The sequence below is a fragment of the Macaca fascicularis genome, chromosome 5 (genome assembly GCF_037993035.2).
Source record: "Macaca fascicularis isolate 582-1 chromosome 5, T2T-MFA8v1.1".
NCBI lineage: Eukaryota > Metazoa > Chordata > Mammalia > Primates > Cercopithecidae > Macaca > Macaca fascicularis.
This window is the reverse complement of record NC_088379.1, coordinates 616,722-643,969: the sequence shown is the minus strand read 5'-3', so window position 1 is coordinate 643,969 and position 27,248 is coordinate 616,722. Positions and strand designations below refer to the sequence as shown.

The window sequence follows — 27,248 nt, the reverse complement described above, 5'->3', positions numbered from 1 at the left end:
AGGGCAAAGGGCACAGAGGCCTCCTCATAGAGTCTGAAGGGGCTCTTGCTTCCTTTCCCAGGGCTGGCCGTGCTGGGGGTCAGGAGCAGGATGTGGCTGTGAGGCTGGAGAACTGAAGACGGCTGAATCTCAGCCTCAGCATAGCTCCCAGAGGCAGGCCCCAAGAAGGAAGAAGGGGCCTCAGCTTGTCCGAAGCTTGGGCGGATGGGACTCATCCCTCCTTTCTGGAGACACCTGCCCCCCTGCTCAAAGCCCATGAGGAGCCCCAGTCAGGGGCCATGCCCAGCAAAACTACACTTGCCCTCTTAAGAACAGCCCTTCTGTCTGCTAAGCACTTAACTTGTGTCCAATCTCAGCCTGGGAAACCTGGAAAGGGAGAGCCCTGCTAATGGAGGGGATGAGTTACTGCTGGTGGGGCTGAGACGCGGTGAACAGAAACCAGCAGGAATGAGACTATCCCTGGGGATGGATCTTGAGAGCGCTCGACCCTGTGTGTAGACGGGATGGAGATGGTGCATGCATATGTGTGTGGATGTGTGTAGATGGAATGGAGATGGCGTGTGGATATGTGTGTGGATGTGTGTAGATGGGATGGAGATGGCGTGTGCATATGTGTGTGGATGTGTATAGATGGGATGGAGATGGCGTGTGCATATGTGTGTGGATGTGTGTAGATGGGATGGTGATGGTGCGTGCATATGTGTGTGGATGTGTGTAGATGGAATGGAGATGGCGTGTGGATATGTGTGTGGATGTGTGTAGATGGGATGGAGATGGCGTGTGCATATGTGTGTGGATGTGTGTAGATGGGATGGAGATGGCGTGTGCATATGTGTGTGGATGTGTGTAGATGGGATGGTGATGGTGCGTGCATGTGTGTGTGTGCATATGTGTAGATGGGATGGAGATGGTGCGCGTGCATGTGTATGTGTGTGTGCATGCAAAATATGAGGCAAGATAAGGGAAAGCTTGTCTCTTTGGGGGAACTTACCCATGACTCAGGGTTTCTAGAGCCATTACTGGGGCAGCTCCTGGAACCCTAGGAAATAGGCAGACCACTTATATTGCCCAATGCTACCAGAATTGTCTGGGCAATTTCCAGGGTGCTGGGAAAGGACTTGAAAGGCTCAGTGAGGCAGGCATGTTAGAATGAGTCTAATATATGAGACCTAGGAACCCACTAGTGAGGACCTAGAGGGCACTCCCTTCATGAACACAGGAGGGATGCTCTAGTGGTTGGGGGGCCCTGGTTTTGCAGGGGTTGCTGTCCTCTGTGGGCCAGAACTGGTGACAGGAAACGCTGCCCCGAGAAGGGCCTCCCTGCATCACTGACATTAGTTTGATTCCAGAATTCTGGCCGAGCAGAGGCCAGGTGGACAACGTGCTCATGAAAAGTAGCAAGAATGAAGTGCTGTGTAGGAAATGAAATGAGCTGTGTGGCTTGTTCCCATGGCCTAGTGAGACAGATGGGTAGTCCACACACAGCTGTCGGCTGTTTCCCTGCTGTTGACGGGGAAAACAGGACGAAGCACGTGCATGGGCCGGTGGTCATGTGCCCAAATGTGCAACTCCTCGCGTTGCACATTAATGCCCAGCTGTGACCATCCACTGTGGAGGAGGCACAGAACCTGCTGGACGGGATGGGTCACTTTGTAAGTGTCAGCTAGCCACCCCAGTGCTCACCCAGGGGACCCACGAACATGGCAACCTTGATGGCAGACAGACTATGCTTAGGCCTGATGTGGGCCCCTCTCACCAGTGCTGACCTGGATCCTGTTGCTGAAGGTCCCATCCGTTAGCAGCAGAGACTGAAGCTGGGCCCATAAATATAATGTTTAAGCAAAAATTATAAAACTGTATGGTGGGGTTTATGATGCATACAGATAAAATACATATGATAATAATAGTAAAAGGGTGAGAGGAGGTTAAACAGAAACATACCATTCCAAGATTCCTTTATTTTACATGAAATAGCACAACATTAAGTAGGTTCTGGTACATTGCATAAGATGTATCATATAATCTCCATAGCAGACACGAGAAATTAATGCAGAATTTAGCAAAGAAGAAAACAGCAGAGGGACTTCTGGTTTCTGTCCCAACATATAAAGAGCTTGCAAGTCATCACTCCCATCCTCAAAGAAGCAAAAGGCTGGGCAGACTGAAAATCAATGTTTCTCCTTAGATCCATCAGAGAATTGAGGTGACAGAGAAAACTGCTCCCTCCCACCCCACAAATTAGAGACAGATCAATTCAGGTATAAATCTAACAAAATAAGTACAGGTGCCATGTGAAAAATAAACAAAAGGCATGAAGATTGAAAAGGAAGGAGTGAAACTGTACCTATTCATAGATGACACGATTGTTTACGTAGAAAATCCTAAAAAGTCATCAAAACTATCAGTGAAACTATGAGTTTAGCAAGGTCTCAGGATACAAGGCCAACATACACAAAAATCAATTGTGTTTTTATATTCTGTCAACAAACTACTGGAAAATAAGAGATAACTGCATTTGAAGCACCATCAAAAAATAACAGAAACAATATCAGTAACAAATTTAACACAGGACTTGCAAATCTCAGGACTGAAAACTATAAAACACTATTGAGATAAATTACCAAAAACCCCACAACTAGATAAATAAATTGTGTTCATAAATTGAAAGACTCCAGATTAAGTGACTTGTTTTCTCCAGGTTTATCTGTAGATTTAATGCAACCCCAGTCATAATCCAGCATGTTTTTAAAAATAGAAATGGATAAGGTGATTGTAAAATTTACATGAAAACTCAAAGAACCTAGAAAAGTTGAAACAATCTTGAAAAAGAAGACTATAGCCAAAGGACTTTACTATCTAACTTCAGGACAATCTAAAGCCACAGTAATCCAAATGGTCTGGTTCTGAAGAAGAGGCAGAAAGACTCCTGGAACATACCAGAGAGTCCATAAATAGACCCCACACTTTTTCCATCAATTGTTTTTGACAAAGAAGCCAGAATAATTCAATGAGGAAAGAAAAGTGTTTTCAACAAGTAGTGCTGAAATGGATGGCTATCTGCATTAGAGTGAGAGGTGGGTGAGGAAAGGAAGAAAGAAAAAAAAAGAGCCTGAACATCCATATCATATTATATGCAAAAATTATTTTGAGATGCATCACAAACCTAAATATAAAAGCTAAAACTGTAAAAATTTTAGAAAAAATCATGGGAATATCTTTGTGACTCGAACAAAGATTTCTTAGATAAGACACAGAAGGCAACAACCACATGAGAAATAACAGATACATTAGCTTTAATCCAGATGAAAACCTCTGTTCATCAAAAGACACCATTTTAGACAGGAATACACAAGCAGCAGATTGGGGAGAGACACTCACAAAAACCTCTGACGAAGAACTTGTCTTCTGAATGTATGAAGCACGTTCATTACTCAGCAAGGAAAAGATCAACAAGCCAACTTTTAAAATGGTGAAAAAACTTGAACAGACACTTCACAGAAAAAGATGTACAAATGGACAATAAGCACACAGAAGAAAGTTCTCCACATCATTAGTCACCAGAAAAATGCAAATAAAAACCATGAGATAACATTATGCGCCCGTCAGAATGAATAAAATTAAAAAGACGCAATGTTGGCTGTGACGTCGGCACTGAGAACTCCCACAGCCTGCTGTGAATATGGGCTGGCAAACCTGCTTTGGAAACGCGCTTGGCAGTCCTCTCAGAATCTGGGCATACATTTACTACATGACCTAGCAAATCCCAGTCCCAGAGATTCTTCCAAGAAATGGGAAAACATATGTCCACAACAAGATGTGTACAAGAAAATTCACAGTGGCTTTATTCCTCATGGCCAAAAAACTGGAAAGAATCCAAATGCCCACCAGCAGCAGAATGAATAAAGAAGTCGTGGTGGCTCACACAATGGAGTCTCACTTAGCTATCGAAAGGAATGGAATTAGACTCACCCCCAAGGTGAGCCCACAGACATATTCTGAGTGAAAGAAGCTAGAAGCAGAAGAGGACGCATTGTCTGCATGAATTCACTTAGCTGAAGTTCTAGAATAGGTAAAAGTACAGACGGTCCTCAGCTTATGACGGCTGACTTAATTTTTCGACTTTATGATGGTGCGAAGGTAACATGTATTCAGTAGTAACTGTACTCATGCGACCATACTTTTTCACTTTCAGTACAGTATTCAACACTTAAAAATTTTTCTTTCCAACTAGTGTCAACACTTTGTTATAAAATAGGCTCTTTGTGTTAATTTTGTCCAACTGTAGGCTAATGTAAGTGTTCTGAGAATGTTTAAGGTAGGCGAGGCTAAGCTATGTTTGGTAGCTTAGGTGGGTTAAATGCATTTTCAACTTAGGATATTTTCAACTGACAATGGGTGTATTGGGACATAACCCCACTGGAAGGCATGGAGCATCTGTAATGTAATTAAAACAGTGGTTGTCTCTAGGAAAGACCATGATGGAATTTTCTGGAAGAGTGAAATATTCTATATCTTGAGAGAGGTATGAATTACATGGATGTACTCACTTGTTGAAATTGTCTGGGTTTGCTTTTTGCATTTCAATGTATATAAATTTTACCTCAAAAACTAAAAACTGTAAAAGAAATAATTGACTGAAAAGAAGGGAGTCAAAGATGATACAAGAATGTCCATGTGTCGATTGCTGAAGGTGAGGAATGGGTGCCAGGGTCTCATGACACTACTCTGTTTACTTTGTATATACTTCAAACATTTCTAAGATATAACTTTTTTAAAAAAGGATAAATACAGGTATGCCCTTTAAGAATGTCTCCTGGTTAATGTTTTCCAGGATAATGCCTCTTTATTATTAAGACTGAAATTCTTAGGCTATATGCACCTCTCTACACAACATTTCCAGCCTCCTTTCTATAGAAAATTTAATTTATATCCTTAAAACTCAATAAATACCAACCTTAACATAACAATATGTGGGAAACATCCCTTGCTGTGTTCCAAATATAATTGTCAACACATGTGAATCTCTGTAGACACTGTGGGAGGTGCCCGTGCTGTGGGGATGCCCGGCCCCCGCTGGCAGACACAGAGCAATGACGTCACAGGCATATTAACTGTTTCGTGACCTGGAAGTGATGTTTTAAGCACTTTGCACCCTAACGTGATGTTGTGTTCCTTCCACGTGGGTATCTCACTGCTCAGTTACCCTTCAGGAAACCGGGAGCCTGCGTAGGATACATAAGGCATTATCATAATTTTTCATTGAAAATAACAGGAACTAGATCCCCCACTGACATTTTAGCACAAAACAGTGGATTTTCACAATGAATTACTGATGCTAAGTGGGAGATGTCCTGTAAATAGAAAAAAATTTAGAAAGTGATAAAAATCTTAAATATTTGACTCAGGGGTGGTAGTTCATGCCTATAATCCCAGCACTTTGTGAGGCTAAAGCGGGCAGATCAGTTAAGCCCAGCAGTTCGACACCAGCCTTGGCAACATGGTGAAACCTCATCTATACAAAAAAACCCACAAAACTTAGCCAGGTGTGGTGGCGTGCGCTTGTAGTCCCAGCTACTTGGGAGGCTGGGAGGTGGGAGGATTGCTTGAGACCAGGAGGCTGAGACTTCAGGGAGCCGAGATCGCACCACTACACTCCAGCTGGGGTGACACAGCAAAAACTGTCTCAAAAAAAAAAAAACAAAACTTAACTATTTGTAAAGTAAACACTAAATATTTGTACATTAAGAAACAATCTCCTAGAAAACGTTGGAATGGAAAGAAAATCATGAACTACATAAAGGACAATGAAAAGGAAAGGTAAACTCAAAAAAAGACAAAGGCAAAACAACAGAAGGGAGGAAGGAAAGTAGAAAGTAAAGAGGGAAAGAGAAAAAAATAAAGTACCAGGAAAAGAAAATTAAGCACAAGGGGAGAAAATCAGTTTGGTTTTAGATCAGGTGCAACCTCAGGTAATACCAAGGCATGGCACTTTCTCTCATGTCTTGAGGGAAGAAACTGCTGCACGAGAATCCTACAGCAAACTGTGAAGACAGCCGACTGACATGACAGAGATGCAAACATTTAGGAGTCCAACACCTTAAATCCTTCTTGAAAGAATTACTAGACAATAAAATCCATCCTGCAAATTGTGTTAGTAGGAATTTAGCAGGGGAAAAGGACTAGGGGTGAAGGACTAGGGGTGAGCAGTGAATCGTTTATTACAGAATCAAAACTGACCACTTGTGTAAATTACAGGACAAAATACACAATTTTACAAATTATAACTCTACAGAAAATTTGGAAAGTGGGGGACTGAAGGAAGACTGCGTGATAACTGTCATCTTTCATAGCGGGGAGTCAATAGACAGAGATTAAAATAAGAAAGAGTAATTTTCAAAAATCAACATTACTCCAGTTCCTTAACGCTGTGTGCGTGTGCGCGCGCGCGCGCACGCGCGTGTAGCAGGGAAAGCTCTTATTGGCATCTTAAAGATCATTTAGTTCGCTGGGGTGCAGTGGCTCACGCCTGTAATCCCAACACTTTGGGAGGCTGAGGCGGGCAGATCACGAGGTCAGGAGTTCAAGACCAGCCTGGCCAATATGGCGAAACCCCGTCTCTATTAAAAACACAAAAATTAGCCGGGCGTGGTGACGTGTGCCTGTAGTCCCAGCTACTTGGGAGGCTGAGGCAAAAGAATCGCTTGAACCCGGGAGGTGGGGGTTTGCAGTGAGCCGAGATTGCACCACTGGACTCCAGCCTGGGCGACACAGCAATACTCCCTCTCCAAAAAAAAAAAAAGATCATTTTGTTATTATTTGCGGAGAAGGGGATGGGCTGACAGAGTCTTTAATGCAGATATTATCCCAGAGATTCGATCTTGTAACAGCCAGTAGTTTAAGTATATCCTAAAGATAATGAAACTGCATTTTGTAATATTTCTTGAATAATAGGAGGAAAAATAAATTCTCAAATCCTTGACTCTGGTGTTGCAAAGAGAAATAGCCATTTCATTATATGAGGATTTGTGTTATAATTCATTATATCAGCATGTACCAAATGTGATTTATAGTGACATTATATTTCCTAACCGAATAACTATCATTTCTTTATCATTAGAATTTTAATAGTCAACTTCCTTTTCTAAACAAACACATACCTATAATGGGAAATGTGATAAAATTTGAGATTATCTGGGTGCCTTAGATGTAAAGGGCTTTTGGTTGCGATTGGAAAACAGTGAATAGGCCAGGCGCGGTGGTTCACGTCTGTAATTCCAGCACTTTGGGAGGCCGAGGCGGGCAGATGGCCTGAGCCCAGGGGTTCAAGACAAGCCTGGGCAACATGGCGAAACCTCATCTCTATAAAAAATCCAAAAAATTTAGCTGGGTGTGGTGGTGTGAGCCTGTAATCCCAGCTACTCAGGAGACTGCAGTGAAAGGATCATTTGAGCCCCAGGAGGTCGAGGCTGCAGTGAGCCAAGATTGCGCCACACACTTTAGCCTGGGCAACAGAGTGAGACTGTCTAAAAAAGTGAACAGCAGCACATCCTAGAGAAAGTGTGGAGGGGTGTGAGATAGGATACCCGGGTTGAAATCTGGGCTCTACCAGTCACTATCTGCATAACTTTGATGCCCAGAGATATTTTAAAAGTTTCTCGGGCCGGGCGCAGTGGCTCACGCCTGTAATCCCAGCACTTTGGGAGGCCAAGGCGGCGGGATCACCTGAGGTCAGGATTTCTAGACCAGCCTGCCCAACACGGAGAAACCCCGTCTCTATTAAAAATACAAAAAAAGGCTGGGCGCGGTGGCTCAAGCCTGTAATCCCAGCACTTTGGGAGGCCGAGACGGGCGGATCACGAGGTCAGGAAATCGAGACCATCCTGGCTAACACGGTGAAACCCCGTCTCTACTAAAAATACAAAAAACTAGCCGGGCGAGGTGGCGGCGCCTGTAGTCCCAGCTACTCGGGAGGCTGAGGCAGGAGAATGGTGTAAACCCGGGAGGCGGAGCTTGCAGTGAGCTGAGATCCGGCCACTGCACTCCAGCCTGGGCGACAGAGCCAGACTCCGTCTCAAAAAAAATAAAAAAAAAAAAATTAGCCAGGCATTGTGGCGCATGCCTGTAACCTCAGCTACTCGGGAGGCTGAGGCAGGAGAATCACTTGAACCCGGGAGGCGGAGGTTGCGGTGAGCCAAGACGGCGCCATTGCACTCCAGCCTGGGCAACAAGAGCGAAACTCAGTCTCAAAAACAAAATAAGTTTCTCATTGTCTAAAAAATAATCGGCAGTTCTACTTTATTCAGTGATTATTGTTAAGTTTACATAAGTATCAACATGCCTGATCCAAATAAATATATCATCTGAATGTCTTCTTCAAGCACTTTTCCTATAATGAGCTTTATAGTGAGTATCAGAAAATTTATCACATCAAAAACCAACTATTCAATTCAATCTGTAATTTTGCACAGAAGACACTGATTTTCACAAAGGGGAGAGGAAATCGTTTAATGGGACACCATGGAGTGGTCCGATGAGCATCTGAAAACAGGCATCACAACCACTGTGCTCGGGCTCCCAGTGACTCAATATTTTGTTTTTGTGTATTGCCATATTTTTATTTCTGTGAATGTCTATTTGTGGTCCTGTGAAAGCTGGAGGGTGACGTTTGGGTGGGGAATCCCCAGACTTGGAAATATAGGAACTATGTTTACTTAATTATGCTCAAGTTTACTACGGGGAGGCAGAGCAAGATGGCAGAATAGACAGCTCTACCGATCGCCCCACCCCCAGCCCCATGAGGACACCAATCTAACAACTATCCACACAGAAGAACACCTTCATGAGAACCAAAAATCAGATGAGCCCTCATAGTACCTAGTCTTAACTCTGCATTGCTGAAAGAAGCACTGAGGAGAGAGAAAACAGTCCTGAATTGCAGATGCCGCCCGTCCCCACCCCCAGCAGCGGTGGCGTGGTGCAGAGTCTGTGAGCACTGGGGGAGGGAGAACACAGCAGTTCAGAGACATAGAACTCAGTGCCAGACCAAGCTCAGCTGACACCTGCCCACAGAGGGAGCATTTAAGCCAGCCCTAGCCAGAGGGGATCACTGATCACAGTGGTCGGGAACTTGAGTTCCTGCAAACCTTTAGCAACAAGAGCTAAAGTGCTCCGGGTCTCTAAAGAAATCTGAGAGGCAATCTAGGCCACAAGGACTGCAACTCACAGGTGAGTCTTTGTGCTGAACTGGGCCCACAGATAGTGGACTGAGGGGGCATGCAACTTACGGAGAAACCAGCTGTAGTGGAAAAGGAAGTGCTGGCATCACCCCTCCCCTAATCCCAGGCTGCACAGCTCGAAGCTCCCAAAGAGCCTCTTTCCTTCTGCTTGATGAGAGAAGAGGGAAGAGTGGAGAGGACATTGTCTTGTATCTCGGATACCAGCTCAGCCACAGCAGGATAGGGCACCAGTCAGATTTGTGAGGTCCTGTTCCAGGACCTAGCTCCTGGATGACATTTCTAGACACACCCTGTTTGAGAAGGGAACCCATTTCACTTAAGGGAAAGACCCAGTCCTGGAAGCATTAATCACCTGCTAACTGAAGAGCCCTTCGGCCCTGAATAACCAGCAGCGACACCCAGGTACTACATTGAGGGCCTTGGTGAGCCTCTGAGAATTGCTGGCTTCAGGTGAGACTTGGCACCTTCCCACCTGTGCTGCAGGGCAAAACTCCTTCTGCTTGAGAAAAGCAGAGGGAAAAGCAAAGAGGACCTTGTCTTGCACTTTAGGTACTGCATAACCACAGTGGGGTAGAACACCTAGTGGGCTCTCGGGGTCACCAATTCCAGAACTTGACCCTTGGACGGCATCTCTGGGCCTGCCCTGGGCCAGAATGGAGCCCCTTGCCTTGAAGGGTGAGTCCCAGGCCAGGCAGCGTTCACCACCTGACTGAAGAGCCCTCAAGCCTTAAGGGAACATCAGTGGTGGTCTGGCGGTGCTCCCCATGGCCTGTGGTGGTGGGGCTAAGGGGTGAGGCCCCTCTGCTTCTGGAAAGGGGAGGAAAGAGTGGGGAGAACTGTGTCTTGTGGTTCAGCGCCAGCTCAAGGGCAGTAGAACACCAGGTAGACTTCCAAGATTTTTGACCGTAGTTCCTGACAGTACCGCTGGACCCATTCGGGGTCTGGGGGAACTCACCACCCTGAAAAGAAAGATACAGGCCTGGCTGGCTTTGCCAACTGCAGACTGCAGAGCCCCAGGGCGTTGAGTGAATGTAGGCAGCAGCCAGGGAGTGGCTACAGACCCAGGGTTGTGCTGGCTTCAGGTCTGACCCAGTGTAGTCAGTGATGTGGCCACTGGGGTGCTTGTGTCACTCCACCCCAGCTTTAGGTGGCTTGGAACAGAGAGACTCCATTTGTTTGGGAGAAAGTAAGGGACGAAAACAAGAGCTTCTGCCTGGTAATCCAGAGTGCTCCTGGATCTTATTCAAGACCATCAAGGTGGTACCTTTATGGGTCTTCAAGAACCACAGTGTTACTGGGCTTGGGGTGCTCCTTAAGGCTGATAGAGCATAGATCACAACACAAAGTCCCTTCAGATACCCAGAAAGCCTTCCAAAGGAGGGGTGCAAATGAGCTCAGACAGTGAAGACTATAAGAAATGTCTACCTCTTCAATGGCCAGACACTGAAGAACATCTACTAGGTTAGTGCAAAAGTAACTGTGGTCTTTACTAGCATCAATACCATCCAGGAAAACATGACCTCACCAAACGACCTAAATAAGGCACCAGGAAGCAATCATGGAGAAACGAGAGATATGTCACCTTCCAGACAAAGAATTCAAAATAGCTGTGTTGAGGAAACTCAATGAATTTAAGATAACACAGAGAAGGAATTCAGCATTCTATCAGATAAATTTAATAAAGAGATTGAAATAAGAAGAGTCAAGTAGAAACTCTGGAGCTGAAAAATGCAACTGGCATACTGAAGAATGCATCAGAGTCCTTTAATAACAGACCTGATCAAGCAGAAGGAAGAATTAATGAGCTTGAAGACAGACTATTTGAAAATACGTGGTCAGAGGAGACAAAAGAAAAAAGAATAAACAAACAATGAAGCATGTCTACAGGGTCTAGAAAATAGCCTCAAATGGGCAAATCTAAGAGTTATTGGCCTTTAAGAGGATGTACAGAGACAGGGGTAGAAAGTTTATTCAAAGGGATAATAACAGAGACCTTCCCAAACGTGGAGAAAGATATCAATATCCAAGTACCAGCAGGTTATAGAACACCAAGCAGATTTAACCCAAAGAAGACTACCTCAAGGCACTTAATAATCAAACTCCCAAAGATCAAGGACAAAGAAAGCATCCTAAAAGCAGCAAGATAAAAGAAACAAATATATAATGGAGCTTCAATATGTCTGGTAGCAGACTTTTCAGTGGAAACCTTACAGGCAAGGAGAGAGTGGCATGACATACTTAAAGTGCTGAAGAAAAAAACTTCTACCTTAGAATAGTATATCTGGTGAAAATATCCTTCAAACATGAAGGAAAAATAAACTTTCCCAGACAAAAGCTGGGGGATTTCATCAACACTAGACCTGTACTACAAGAAATGCTGAAGGGAATACTTCAGTCAGAAAGAAAAGGGTGTCAATGAGCAATAAGTAATCACTTTGAAGGTACAAAACTCACTGGTGATAGTAATTACATAGAAAAACACAGAATATAATAACACTCTAATTGTGGTGTGTAAATTACTCTTATCCTAAGTAGAAAGACTAAACAAATGAACCAATAAAAAATAATGACAAATCTTCAAGACAGACAATACAATTAAGATATAAATAGAAACAACAAAAAAGTTAAAAAGCAGGGGGACAAAGTTAAGAGGGACAAAGTCAGCTTCAGAATTTCTGCTTGGTTCTTTTTAAATAAGTTAGTTAAGGGACTAATAAAAACTACAGTTACCAGCTTAAAATAATGGATTATAAGATAGTATCTGCAAGCCTCATCATAGCCTCAAACCAGAAAGCATACAATGGATACACAAAAAATAAAAACTGAGAAACTAAATCATATCACCAGAGAAAATCACCTTCACTAAAGGAAGACAGGAAGGCAAGAAAGAAGACCATAAAACAACCAGAAAACAAGTAATATGGCAGGAGTAAGTCTTTACTTATCAATAACAACAATAAATGTAAATGTATTAAACTCTCCACTCAAAAGACAGAGTGGCTGAGTGGATGAAAAATCAATTTTACCATGTAATGATCCTTCTAGTGTTTTCCCCTCCAAACATGATTGTATTGTCAAAGTTGATCATGTTATTGATGTTACAAAAAAATATCCACTTAGTCACAGGGCTCCATTGAGCATAAATGAAGAATTAAAATATACCATAAACAATACTTTAAAACAGTATCAATCTTGTCATTGAATTGTCCTACCAATATTCCATAGTCATAGGTATGAAGAGGCAGAAACTCTTCCTTTGATGTTGACAATCAGCCTTCCATATTGAAACAAGGTTTTGGCCGGGCGCGGTGGCTCAAGCCTGTAATCCCAGCACTTTGGGAGGCCCAGACGGGCGGATCACAAGGTCAGGAGATGGAGACCATCCTGGCTAACACGGTGAAACCCCGTCTCTACTAAAAAAATACAAAAACCTAGCTGGGCGAGGTGGCGGGCGTCTGTAGTCCCAGCTACTCGGGAGGCTGAGGCAAGAGAATGGCGTGAACCCGCGAGGCGGAGCTTGCAGTGAGCTGAGATCCGGCCACTGCACTCCAGTCTGGGCGACAAAGCGAGACTCTGTCTCAACAAAAAAAAAAAGAAAGAAAAAAAAAAAAAACAAGGTTTTGTGTATCCTCTGCCTGAGAAGCTGCCCTTTCTCTTTGCTAGCTACCAGCTCTCTTAATAGATGTTATAAGAAATTAATTTTCTTAATTTTATAAGAATATTTTATGAATGTTTCTTGTAAAAGAAACATCCAAAATGCAGCCTTTCCTTTGGTTTCACTTTTTCTGTTAAATTTAAAAATTATATAACTACTTTGGATTTAAAAATTATATATATTTATACATAAAATAGTAATATATTTGTATATATATAATTTATAAATATATATGATTTTCATGTATGCATCTGTGTATCCTCTCTGCTTCTTCCATTTAGTGAACTGTATTCACTAACTGTTAGTGACTGTTTTGGATAGTGAGATTTTTTTTCCTCACAGGTTTTTTAGACTCTGTTGCCCAGGCTGGAGTGCAATGGTGCAATCCTAACTCATTGCAGCCTTGAACTCCTGGGCTCAAGTGGTCCTCCTGCCTCAGCCTCCTGAGTAGTTGGGACTACAGGTGCACACCACTGCACCTGGCTAATTTTCAAAGTTTTTTTTAGAGATGGGGTCTCACTACGTTGCCTAGGCTGGTCGCAAACTCCAGGCTTCAAGCGATCCTCCTGCTTCCCCAACCTCCCAAAGTGCTGGGATTACAAGTGTGAGCCACCATTCAATCTTTAAAGACTTTTCTGATGAGATCGGTAGTGATATAAATAAGTGATTTTGGTAAGGAATGATGAACATTTGTAAACCTCTATCATTCAGTGAATTGTTATTTTCCAAACAACAATGCAGATGTTAAGAATCACTCCTGGGTAAAAGTTTCATTCAGGGTGCAAGACAGGTCAATGTGTTGTAATGCATCAGGACATGAAAGCTCATTGATATGATTTCAGATTCCACATGGCAGCTAACCTTTTCTTTTTCAAAATAACTTTTATTTTGAGATAGCTGAAGACTCACAAGAAGTTGCAAAAATAGTATAGAGAGTTCTATGTATCCTTCACCCAGCTCCCCACAATGACGGTATCTTACACAACCAGATCAAAACCAGGAAAACAATGTGGGCACAATTCTATTAATTCAAATACAGCCCTCAGTAGCATTTCACTAGTTTTCATATGCACTTGTTTCTTTTCTTTTTGTTCAACTAACCTTCAGAAAACTACCATTTGTTGAGGTTTGGTGTTGGTATCAAAAAAGAACATCCACAATGATCAGAAAAAGGACATTAAAATATTCCTCCTCTTTCCAACTACTGATCTGTGTGAGGCAGTATTTTCTTCATATATTATTATTATTATTATTTTGAGACAGAGTCTCACTCTGTCACCCAGGCTGGAGTGCGATGGCACAATCTTCTCTCACTGCAATCTCCGCCTCCCAAGTAGCCGGGATTACAGCCACCTGCCATCATGCCTGGCTAATTTTTGTATTTTTGTAGAGATGGGGTTTCACCATGTTGGCCAGGCTGGTCTTGAACTCCTGATCTCAGGTGATCTGCCCGCCTCAGCCTCCCAAAGTGCTGAGATTATAGGCATGAGCCACTGTGCCCAGCCGATTTTCTTATATTTTAACCAAACACACATATCACAACAGGTCAAACATAGACCCCAACTAGCTTCAATTAGGCCAGGCATGAAAGAGGTTTGTAAAAATGTAAAACAGTATCATTTTTCTCATTAAACATTTTTAATTTTAAAGACAGAGTCTCACTCTGTTGTCCTGGCTGGAATACAGTGGTGCAATCGTGGCTCACTGCAGCCTTGAACTTCTGGGCTGAAACAATACTCTTTCCTCAGCCACCTGAGTAGCTGGGACCACAGGTGTGTCCCATCATGCCCAGCTAATTTTTGAAGTTTTTGGAGACATGAGGGTCTCACTATGTTGCCCAGGCTGATCTCAAACACCTGGGCTCAAGTGATTCCCCCCACTCTGGCCTCCCAAAGTGCTGGGTTTCGCTGAACTTTTTTGTTTTGGAAAATATAGTTATTTCTCCTTCAAGTATTATATTAATATGCAATAAGATTATTTATAAATGAGTCATTTTTTTATCTTAGTTTTCATCTCAAATGCCATCAACACTGATACCTGTAACCCTCATAAACCAAAGCTCCCTGGGGCCCTCAGTGGTTTGCAGGATTCTAAGAGCTCAGTGCTCCGTAAGGTAATCCAGGTGCCTCCTCCCACAGAGCTCCTGGACTCTCTAAAAAAGGCCAGAACCTTTTCATTCATTGATTTAAACACACATATTTGGGTCATACCATAGCTTATTCAGAGGAAATTAAAAGTTCAGAAGCTTCCAGAGTGATTGTCAATAGGGGAAATATGATACAAACTGTATATTAAAGTGACATTTTATTAGACTATTTACTACTTAGTCTAAATTCAAGTATAGTAGTCAAAGAAATTAGTTATTCATCAACTTTGTTGAATTCACATCTTTCATTTTAGAATAACAGCAGACTTTAAGCATGTATTACTTTTCCAGTGTTCAGCTTAGTCTAAGACTGTGTGAGTCTGGTTTGATCCATTGCCGTGAAGAATACACAGACAGCAGCTGTAATGAGCAGATGCATTCCCTCGTAGAGAAGTTTTGGAGAAAATACGCTCCATATAAATAAATGATAACGCAGAGATGTCACCAAAACGATATATGTGGAAACTGGAATAGAACAAATCAGCGCGTAGCAGAAGCAAGCATGACTCAGTGCTGAACTGCTGTTAATAAGAAAGAAAATGTGTATTAGCACATGCCACTTACATACCACGCATGTAACAACACTTTTACTTTCAAAGAGACTCCAGTAGCTCTTGCCCTTGGACTAGAGGGCACCGCGTTCCTTCTTCCGCACACACATCCAGTCACTATGGTGCTGGGACAGGTGCCTCTCCAGATGCCCGGGAGACGGGAAAACCCATCCTGCCCCCTTGGAGGCTGTGTTCTAGTGAAGGAGGCAGGAGACACCAGATACATAACATGTCAAGAAGAGACAAATTCATGAAGAAAAATGAAGCAGAGTAGGCCGGGCGTGGTGGCTCAAGCCTGTAATCCCAGCACTTTGGGAGGCCGAGACAGGCGGATCACGAGGTCAGGAGATCGAGACCATCCTGGCTAACATGGTGAAACCCCGTCTCTACTAAGAAATACAAAAAACTAGCCGAGCGAGGTGGTGGGCGCCTGTAGTCCCAGCTACTCGGGAGGCTGAGGCAGGAGAATGGTGTAAACCCGGGAGGCGGAGCTTGCAGTGAGCTAAGATCCGGCCACTGCACTCCAGCCTGGACGACAGAGCCAGACTCCGTCTCAAAAAAAAAAAAAAAGAAAAAAGAAAAATGAAGCAGAGTAAACAGAAGAAGGATGGGTGAGGGCCACCACGTCCCATACATGCACCTTGAGCTCTCCAGAAATGCTTCTAAAATTTGACTGTATATAAAAATCACCTACAGTGTGTGCTGGAAGTGCCACTCTGGAGTACCTCCCCACAGAAATCTGGATGTGGTTGGTCTGGGATGGGCAGAGGTCTGCGTCTCCACAAGGCATGGAGGCGCCCGAGGGGACATGAGCTGCAGCCCCAACTGCTCAGCAGTGCCACCGTCTGCCACCGTTGTCTGTAAAACAGCTCTGAAAAACGCACCCCCAGACTTTGCACAGGTATTTAAAAATTACATATCCGGCCGGGCGCGGTGGCTCAAGCCTGTAATCCCAGCACTTTGGGAGGCCGAGATGGGCGGATCACGAGGTCAGGAGATCGAGACCATGCTGGCTAACACGGTGAAACCCCGTCTCTACTAAAAAATACAAAAAATTAGCCGGGCGAGGTGGCGGGCGCCTGTGGTCCCAGCTACTCGGGAGGCTGAGGCGGGAGAATGGCGTGAACCCAGGAGGCGGAGCTTGCAGTGAGCTGAGATCCGGCCACTGCACTCCAGCCTGGGCGACAGAGCGAGACTCCGTCTCAAAAAAAATAAATAAATAAAATAAAATAAAATAAAATAAAATAAAATAAAATAAAAATTACATATCCATGTGCTACCATATCACATGCATTATAAAATACAAACAATGAACAGAAAATCACAAAAGGGCGAGATACAAATAAACATAAATACAAGTTCTGAGCTTTTCTCCCTACTGTGTGGAGGACCACGTCAGTCCGTCTGGTCTGGGGACACTGGCCCAGCGGGGTTTGCTGAGCAAATCCACAGGGAAAGACAGCATTCTCGGAAAAGCCACCCCTCGAAGTACGTTAATGTACTCCCCTAGTTCTCAACCCACCAACACATTACATAAATCTCTTCCTCAAAGCAACTTCCCGTGAGTCTGTGATTATTGAAAAATGATAGGCCGGGCGCCGTGGCTCAAGCCTGTAATCCCAGCACTTTGGGAGGCCGAGATGGGCGGATCACGAGGTCAGGAGATCGAGACCATCCTGGCTAATGCGGTGAAACCCCATCTCTACTAAAAAAAAATACAAAAAACTAGCCGGGCGAGGTGGCGGGCACCTGTAGTCCCAGCTACTCGGGAGGCTGAGGCAGGAGAATGGCGCAAACCCGTGAGGCGGAGCTTGCAGTGAGCTGAGATCCGGCCACTGCACTCCAGCCTGGGCGACAGAGCGAGACTCCGTCTCAAAAAAAAAAAAAAAAAGAAAAATGATAAATTCCATTATTTGGGCACTTTCCATGCCTCATCCATGACCTCTGATCAAGTCCTGTTAGAAAGGGCCCAGGGGCAGCCCTCAGACCGTCAGAGGCCGGGCCTTCCAGGATCCAAATCTAAGTTCTGGCTTTGTGGCCTCACCGCAAAAGCAGCAGCGAGTGCTGAGCTGACCTGTCTGTGCTCTCTGTTCCGCAAGTCCCACTTCGCGGCTGCCTGGTCTCCCTAAGCATGACCTCCAGCACTCACGGGGTAGCCTGTGCTGACTGCGCAGACGCTCGTGCAAGCATGCCAGTGTGCAGACGTTCAGGGCACTGCTGACACAAAGCCAGGCGCCTCTAAAATCCACTGTGGGCGGGGTGTGGGCGCTTCCACCATGGTGGACAGTTCCTTTGGCTCAGAGGCATTCATGCTGTTGAGAGCCTCAACACAGGAGGTGAGCGGCGAGGGGCTCCTTTTAGGGTGGGGAAAAGCTCAAAGGCAGAGCACAGGCGTGTGTCCTGGGTGTGTGGGCCCCACCGCATGTCTTGTAAAGTGCTCCTCAGTCCTGTCAGCCCAGCAGCTCCGCCAGGTGCTACTTGAGGGTGTCCTGTAAGCGGATCCTGCTTCAGTGCTCACTGCTCAGGAAAGGGCGTCAACAGCCACGAAGGGCCAAGGACGGGGCTGTCTCTGGCTGGAGGTGCCTGGTACCTCGTGCTCCCAGCGACTGTCTCTGGCAGGGAGCTCAGGCCGACCCCTCCACAGCCTCACCTCAGCCCCTCACTGGCTCGCCATCTCAGGCCTTGGAGGGCCCCTGCTTCCTCCTGGCTTCTCCAAACACTCCTTCACCTCAGCCTGCCATGCACTCCGGTCAAACACTCAGACCCTGGGATCTCCCTGTGGGCGGCCCTGGTGCCTCTGTTTCCTTGCCAGGCCCAGGCTCCTTAGGCCGGTCCCCCAATCCCGTACCGCTGGTCACCACTTGGCATCTAGTCCCACGGGCGGGGAACCCACAGGGAGGTGGACCCCAAGTTATCCTCGACACACCCCCTGGTGACAGCAACACCTGGGAAAAGATGAAGAGACTCTGCAGGAAGCTTCATGGCTAAGTGGGCCGTGGCCCCATCCTACCCAGATAGCGCGCAGGAAGCTGTGGCTTAGACGTGGTACCACCTTGACTTCAGTTTAACAGTTTTTAGCGTTACCCATCTAGAAGATGGCGGCTTGCAGTTCCCACCACCTCAGCAAAGAGCCATGTGCACTGCAGGGGAGCAGGCAGCCCAGGGTGCCAGCCCGACGCCAGCCCCTGGAACAGAGGGTTGCCAACCACTCAGGGCCACGTTTTTGACCTGCTGGAAATGTATTTTCTGTCTACCATTTAGACGTAGTTACAGTTTTTCTACTCTACTGAAACAAAATAGAAACCACGAGTAAAACTTGATGCTTTAAGCTTTAAAAAGGGAAGGAGAAAACCCTATAAAATGAAGGAGAAATGCTCCTTGACTAGGAAAAGTATCATATGATACTCTCCAATTGATCAAAATGCCTTCAGCTCACTTTAAAAAAATGCTTTCATTTGTCTTTTTCCCTCCCAAATACAAACTGCCTGGCTATGTAAGAGATGAAAAGTGCCTGGTCCATCAAACTGTAATCTGCAAGCCCCAGGGCAGCTGCAAGGCCAATGACCAAACCTACAGAGAGAGGAGCCGGGCAAGTGCTTCCAGCCCTCAGTCCCCAGCTGGCCACTGGCAGGTGTGCCGTCCACACAGCAAGTGCTTGATCATGCCGTGCACAGCTGCAGCACATCCGTTCTCCAGGGTGGAGGTGGGTGCACCTCCACGCGCTCACGCCCGCTTGTCCTGACACCTGACCACACGACGTGCTGACAGCCCACCCCGGACGGCCGAGGACGGGGCCTCCTGTTTCTATAAGCCCAGTGTGAGCGCGCAGCTGGCCTCAGACAATGAGAGAAAGACATCCCAGGTCAGCTGCTGAGAGACTGGCGGGCGCTGAGCGGGGGTCTCACGGCAGACGTTTGTTTCTACACAGAACCTAAGTCAGGACGGACGTCTCCACACAGCCCCGCCACGGGGCGTGTCTCCCAGGCTGGTCTGTTGGTGGCTTCCGCCCCCCGAACCTCAGCTTTCTGCTGTGATGACAAGCTCAGTGGTGACTGTAAATTACGGGGGTCTGTCCACAGACTGCCCCAAAGTGGGCGTGTCAAGCGTCCACAGGCACCTGAAGAAAACACAGGTGAATCTCAGGTATTCCTGTCCTTGGGAAGCTTGCAGTCTGGCAGTCTGGCCAGGAAGCGATTCTCACCTTGGAAAGGCTCCCATGTCAGCTGTGGGAAGCACATGCCTACCACTGCTAAAGCAAGGCCAATGCTCCCCGACCCCTTACAGAAACCTGTGAGTAACTGAGGGGTCCAGCCTGGGCCCGCCGAGTCGGCTGGGCGTGAGCGCTTCCACCACGGTGGATTGGACGGTTCCTTTGGCTCAGAAGCATTCATGCTGTGAGAGCCTCAACACAGGAGGTGAGCAGCCAGGAGCTCCTTTTAGGGTGGGAAAAGCTCAAAGGCAGGGCACAGGTGTGTGTGCCCGGGTGTGTGGGCCCTGCCCACATGTCCTGTAAAGGGCTCCTCAGTCCTGTTAGCCCGAGGACACCTCTGTGGAATGTCGACAGGGGGCTGGGCATCTGGGTCTGGAGGCAGGGGCAAGGGTCCCTGTGGCCTGGGTCTCAGGAGCTGGTCTGGGGAGGGGAGTAGGGAGAGGGCCTGGGTGGAGCTGAGAGGATGAACTGGTGAAGGAGGCTGTGGAGCAGAGCCAGAGGGCAGAGCGGGGCCACAGAAACGTGCAGAGTGCTCTGTGGAGTCACCGGGAGCTCCGCAGGAGAAGCCTCTAAGTGTCCTGGGAGGGCTGGCATGGGGGCTCAGCAGTCAGCACCGCCAGAGACTGCTCAGGCATGGGAGGACATAGGAAGCCCTCCAGCCTCACTGCTCAGCAGAGGCCACAGCGCGCTCCCTGGGGCTCCCGGCAGGACTGGGGCCTCTGGTCACCACAGGACACGCGCAAAGCTCTGGCTGACGTGCCGAAAGCCACCCAGCATGTGCCTCAGACGCTCGCCTGCTGTGGAGGAGGCCGCGCCATGGGACGCAATTTCAGCACACGGAGAAACACACAGGTGCTGCAGGGATTCGTGACTGTGGCTGGCAGCAAGGACAAGCGTGGAGCACGGGGCACTCTGGCAGATGCTGCAGGGGCCACTAGCCCCTCCAAGGCTGTGAACACTTCTAAGTGCCCCCCAATGAGCCCCCAGCAACTCCCATTTTACAGACGAGAAAACCAGGCACATGTGAGTCAGGTAACTTTGCAGGCCCTGGGGTCTCTGCCAGACCAAGCTGGGAGGTGCAGAATCAACCTCCCTGCACTCCACCCAGCGCCTGACTCCGCCAGGCCAGGCACGGAGGCCGCTGTGGTGAACAGAGCTGGTGAAGCCCCTGCCTCACGAAGCCGCCTTTCTTGGGGGAGCAAGAGAGAAACATCACGAGGAAGCAGAGTGCGTGCGGCGGTGGGAATGCTGCAGAGAAGACGGGCGTGTGGATGGGGGGCTGCACCCTTGATCAGGGGTCCCCCAGGGGAGGGGACATCTGCACAAAGTGCCAGGAGACAGGTGTGTGGATGGGGGGCTGCACCCTTGATCTGGGGTCCCCTGGGGGAACTTCTGCACAAAGCTGCCAGGAGACGTGTGGGTGTCAGTGAGGAGACCTCAGGCTCACTGGAGGGAAGGAGGTGGACCAGGGAAGGAGGCGGACCAGGCGGGAGAGCATAGAGGGCAGACCAGACGCAGCTTGAAGGGATTTCTCAGCAACAGGGGACGGGACTCAGGTCTCTGAACTTCCCTGTGCGCCCCCCCGCTCGTTTTTCCAACCCAATTCATCAGCCTATGTGTAGAAGACACACGCCCCCAGCTACTCAAGGACGACTCGAAACAGGCATGGCCCCAACCACGAGCCTTCCCCAGGGTCCTGCGCGCTCCACCAGGGTCTCTGGGGGCCGAGAGCAGTCTTTTATCTTCATGTCCCCAAAGGGGAGGACTACCTACCCTCCATCTGGCCACCAGCAAGCAGATAAACCCGGGGTGGCAGGAAAGGAATTTTCCTTCCGGTGTCTCTAGAAACCATGTGCTGGTGTGACCTGGAGAGCCCAGCGAGACCCCGTCAGACCCGACCCTGGGGAGCCCAGAGAGACCCCGTCAGACCCGACCCTCGGGAGCCCAGCGAGACACCGTCAGACCCGACCCTGGGGAGCCCAGGGAGACCCTGTCAGACCTGACCCTGTGGAGCCCAGCGAGACCTCATCAGACCCGACCGTGGGGAGCCCAGAGAGACCCCGTCAGACCCGACCCCGGGGAGCCCAGCAAGACCCCGTCAGACCCGACCCTGGGGAGCCCAGCGAGACCCTGTCAGACCCGACCGTGGGGAGCCCAGCGAGACCCCGTCAGACCCGACCCCGCGGAGCCCAGCGAGACCCCGTCAGACCCGACTGTGGGGAGCCCAGCGAGACCCCGTCACACCCGACCCCGGGGAGCCCAGCGAGACACCGTCAGACCCGACCCTGGCCCTACACGGACCGCCCAGGCTGGCCTCTGGCCCTTGAGCTTTGGACTGTTGCTTATTTAAGGAAAAGAAAACTGTTGAAAAGACTGTTGGATCCATGGAGCTCAGACTCCCTTGCATATGGAACAAAGTATGACCCTTAAAACCAGGCAGCCGGCCCCCAGAACTGTGCTGAACGGCAGAGGGGCACCTCACCTGCGTGTTTCTGAGCTCAGGAAGTGCACCAAGTGGCTGGCCCAGAGCACAGGCCCTGCATACGTCCCAAAAGCTGTCAGGAGCACGGCTGGGATTTCCACGTAGGTGTCTAAACCCACGAACCCTGCGGAGATGTCCACGGTGGCAATGTTGTTGGAGTTGCCCTAGAATACAGGAGAAGAGCTAAGGCCTCACAACACGTGGCATCAACAGCCATGATGTTAGCGTGAAACGTGTACACAGCCCAGATAACCATGCCAGCACAGACACACGTGTGGTCAGAGGTGGCTGCCCAGGCATTCCTTCAGACCGCTGAGCTGGCCTTGCCTGGGTGGCACCCCCTCCCCCGCTTGCAGTGCCCAGGCTATGGAGGGGCACATGAGCCGTCCGTGCAGAAGCTGTGGCCTCCTCTGAGGAAGGACACACACACAGACTGGCTGGCTGACTGCGGCACATCTCAGACCTTTGTCCAGACCCATCGACTTTTCTTAAGCCCATGGACCTCCCCTCAAGGACCCCCATCCGGGCCGGGCGCGGTGGCTCAAGCCTGTAATCCCAGCACTTTGGGAGGCCGAGACGGGCGGATCACGAGGTCGGGAGATCGAGACCATCCTGGCTAACACGGTGAAACCCCGTATCTACTAAAAAAATACAAAAAACTAGTCGGGCGAGGTGGCGGGCGCCTGTAGTCCCAGCTACTCAGGAGCTGAGGCAGGAGAATGGAGGGAACCCGGGAGGCGGAGCTTGCAGTGAGCTGAGATCCGGCCACTGCACTCCAGCCTGGGAGACAGAGCGAGACTCCGTCTCAAAAAAAAAAAAAAAAAAAAAAAAAAAAGGACCCCCATCCGAGGGGGCGCATATGGCCCTGAGAGGTACAGATGCTGGGCCCAGCCAAGGGGGGAATTGGGCTGAAGACTAGAACAGGCACCCAGCCAGGTGCCATCTACAGTGAGGCACTGCGAGTGGGTTACATGGAGGAGGGCAGGCCAGTCGCCAGGGGAGCAGAGCCCCTGGTACAAATTGGTAACTCACATCTGGTTTACGTATCAGACCATGAGGACTCACTTGGTCTCGTCAAACTTCATCTGTCAAGATTCTGGCCAGTCCCGGCCCAGCCCTGGTAGGTAACTCTCTGCAGCATGCAAGGGCTGATGCCACACAGCTTACCCTGCTCCTAGTGATTCTGGATCCCAAAAAGAGGTCTTCTGAGAGACCCTGCCTCTCTGGTCCCAGGCCCCGCCTCTCCACTCCAAGAACCCGCCTCCACTCCTAGGCTCCACCTCTCCACTCCTAGGCCCTGCCTCTCCACTCTAAGACCACACCCTTCCACTCCTAGGCCCCACCTCTCCACTCCCAGGCCCCTCCTCTCCACTCCCAGGCCCCTCCTCTCCACTCCCAGGCCCCGCCTCTCCACTCACTCCTAGGCCCCACCTCTCCATTCCTAGGCCCTGCTTCTCTGCTCCCAGGCCCCGCCTCTCCACTCCAAGAGTACAACCTTCCACTACTAGGCCCCTCCTCTCTGCTCCCAGGCCCTGCCTCTCCACTCCCAGGCCCTGCCTCTCCACAGTCCGTCTTTACTGACTCTGATGTCTGTCACTTGCCTGTCATGCTGACCTTTCCTCAGAAACTCGGGACATCTACAGTCTGACAGCACATATCTCTATCAAGCCCAATGACCCCAAGCCCAACAAAGATCCCTCTCCAGAATCAGAACTGTTCATGTCCACAAAACACTGGCTGGGTGTTTACCAGCTTGACTCCTTCCTCCCTTTCCATGCAGACAACTGTGGGCCCAGGGGGTCCCCACGTCATGTTGATGCTGCTTCCTCAGTATCTCACAGATGTGCGTTGACTCCTATCCCTGTTGTCATAGGCCCCAGCCCTTCGATTTGGCTTCCCCTGAGACCCACTGGACTCGCGGCTACCGCCTCTCTTGGAAGGCACCTCCCCAGTCATGTGACTCCTCTGCTTGGAAGCCCTTCTGCAGGGAGACTGAGGAGACAGCAAACAGGCAGAAGCAGCAGGAGACCCTGGAGGGCGGCAGAGGGACAGAGTCGCAGATGCCACGATGGGAGCAGGGGAGGAGGACACCTGGGAGGCCACTGTGGCTCTGAGCAGGCTCAGCCAGGCACAGAGACTGCCAGCCATGCTGACATGTCCGTAGCTGCACAGCAGCTTTACCTGCATGACTTCATTTAAGCCAACAGTCCTGACGTGCTTCGTAATTATCCTCATCAAACAGGGAGGAAACGGAGGCAGAGAGACCCGGGGACTGGGTGAACGTGGAGGGCCAGCAGATGAGCAAGGGCAGTCACATTCCTGATCCCTGGTCTGTTAAGGAACTGCCCAGTTGAGGGCAGGAATCAGGGATGGGCAGCAAAGCCACAGGTTCCTCCCGAAGGAGATCTAACATTAAGGGGCAGCAGACTCAGCCTCAAAACAGGAGCCGTGGGGAGAGGGGGGAGACCAGGGAGGGCTGGCTCCTGGGGAGGCCGGGAGACCACTATCCCCGGTTTACAGATAAGGAAACGAAGGTGTGACAAGAGCCTGCTGGAGGCCACCTGGCTTGAACGTGCTGGACACCAGCATCCAGGCCTGCAGTTCTGCTGGGGACACCCTTGTGCCTTGTGTGGACATGGCAGGGAAACCTGCAGGGGCCTGAGTGGGTCAGAAGGGTCGGGGAAGCACTAGGACAGGGCTAAGAAGCTGGCCACTAGCCACTGGCCACCTACTCATTGTACCTGAAGACACAGACTTCTGTAACGTCACGCCTACCCCTCCTTTGGGCTTCAGGATCAGAGGGACAGACATACAGACAGAAAATCCTGCAACTGTGGGCTGTTCCATGGGAAAGGCTGGGAACACCAGGAAAGGAGGAGAGGATGGAGGAGAGGCCCTGTCGGGACACAAAGAACTGCACAGCCTCCTGGGATGAGACAGTGGAGAGGCAGACAGCGGTGCACACCAAGAAAATACAGACCTCACGGTAAAGACAAAAATGGAACCACGATGCTCAGCTGGTGCAAAGTGACTCAGCCTGGGAGTCGGGACTGGAAGGGAACCAGCAGGCCTGTGCCCGCTCTCCTGAGGTTGCCGGGAGGCTGGATGAGGCTGGATCCCTCTGAGGCCCCGTCTACCTGTCCATCTATGTCTCTTCATAACTGAGGTGGTTTGGGCTTGTCTGAGATGGGTCTTTACACTGGACAGAAGCCCTTGTGACCCACCAGGCCTCAGGGAGCTAACAATCGGGGGGAACAAATGGCCCCCAGTGTGGACAGCCCAGACACCAGGGGCAAAGGGCATGAACGAGAACAATTATTACATCCATCAATGAAGCAAGTGAACAATGGGATGTCTGTGCTTCCTGAACTGCTTGTAATAAATAAACCCAGGCCTGGCCCGGCAGAGCAGCAATCCGCTGTCTTAAGCACTCACACATCCACACCTGGGACGTCTGTCTTAAACGACCGGCTGTACTTTATCTTACAAAATACACCCGAGAGTTCAGCATCATTCACCATGCCATACTGACAGTTCTTTCGCTAAACAAACATTGTAACTTTCCAACGTCTGGTAAAATTTTCTCAAAGAAAAATACAAAATAAATATGTAAAAAGTGAAGTCTTCTACCCATGATAATAATGAAAACCTACCTGAAAATAGAAGAAGGCTTGCCCAAACCAATAATGCATCACAGTAATCTCAGCTGCATCGTGCCTCAGGGGCTTCCAGATGAACTTAGTCATGAGAGTCTGAATCAAGAGACTAAATGCTAAGACCGGAAGATTATGTGGTCTAAAGAGCAAGGCTGCCAGAAGAACTAATCCACTATGTATCTCCCATAAACCTACAGTCTTGAGTTGGAAGTCTGCAGCAATGACTTGAGATTTAAGTAAGTCTTTGGTGCCCGTGAACAGAATGCCAAGGACAAAGACATAAACAAAACGAGCTTCAATAATACCCCTAAAAAAAAAGCAAAACAAGTTAGATTCATTAGCACCAGTGAGAAAAATTCAAAAACATTTTCCCATGAAAAACACACCTATCTGCCTAGGGAACCAGTAAATGTCCCAGCACTGCTGGCTAAAGGAGCCGCGGCACCCTCCCTACCCCCCAGGTCCCGCCACGGCAGAGGGCATGTCTCCCCCGCACAGCAGCCCTGAGGAGCCGCTGCCAAAGGCCCACAGGTGTTTCCTCGTGCAGACTCTTCTGCTGGGGTTGGCTTCAGGGAGATCTCGCTCATTTGGCCCAAGGATCACCTGGTGGCACCACCCAAGGTGCCCTCGTGGCCCGCCTGCTTTGCACAGTTAAAAAAAACCCAATGCACTGGTATAAGATTCACCTCTAAGAAACTGCCGTAAGTTCATAAACGTTAACTGTACAACTGGGCAGATTTAAAGAAGCATTTGCACATTTACAGGTACACACACATGCAGTTATGGGGACACAAGCACCTGCACGTTTACAGGTGCACACGCAATGGTGCAGTCGTCCAACCCGCGGGCTCCGGACAAAGGCAGAGCTCTGCTCAGCCCAGGTCCTGCTGCTCACTAGCTCTCCGACTCGGGGCGTGTCAATCAAGACTTCTGACCCTCAGCTTTGCTATTTGTAAAATGGAGAGAAAATGGTTCTACACTTCACAAAGTCATCCTCGGAATTAAGCAAGGCAATGCAGAGAGTGTTTGGCACACAGTAAGCTCAGTAAATACTAAGTACTCTTATGATAGTTATCTGTAAAGGATACAATTACCAAAAAATTTCATATTACAAAACACGTATGTTCCTAAAACATAGTATTTTAAATAAATTTTGTAAATGAAATACTTCATATATCCTGCAAAAGGTGATCATTTAAAATAATCATAGTTTTTTTATATCACCGTAATATTGTGAAAACTAAATTTTCCTATATTAGATTTTCTTAGAAAGTTTTGTACATTAAGAAATTAAACTTTGATCAGTTTAGTT

The 27,248-nt window shown here is 48.3% G+C and overlaps 1 protein-coding gene across 39 annotated transcripts in view; it reads right to left on the bottom strand.

Annotated features, from left to right (window-relative positions):
• Positions 1 to 1,938: 1,938 nt before the first annotated feature.
• PIGG (phosphatidylinositol glycan anchor biosynthesis class G (EMM blood group)) overlaps positions 1,939 to 27,248 on the bottom strand; it is a 59,648-nt gene continuing 34,338 nt past the window's right edge. For 16 of the 39 annotated variants that reach the window (XR_012434529.1, XR_012434517.1, XR_012434512.1 and 13 more), the window contains 3 exons: positions 25,934 to 26,243; positions 22,281 to 22,444; positions 1,939 to 15,558 (listed from right to left, as the gene is read on the bottom strand). Coding sequence is in view for 15 of the 39 variants with exons in the window: in XM_074039158.1 (XP_073895259.1) it covers positions 15,342 to 15,558; positions 22,281 to 22,444; positions 25,934 to 26,243 (691 nt within the window). In the remaining 24 variants the exon portion in view is untranslated. The remainder of the gene's footprint in view (positions 15,559 to 22,280; positions 22,445 to 25,933; positions 26,244 to 27,248) is intronic. The other 23 variants (XR_012434530.1, XR_012434519.1, XR_012434520.1 and 20 more) reach the window with 3 other exon arrangements.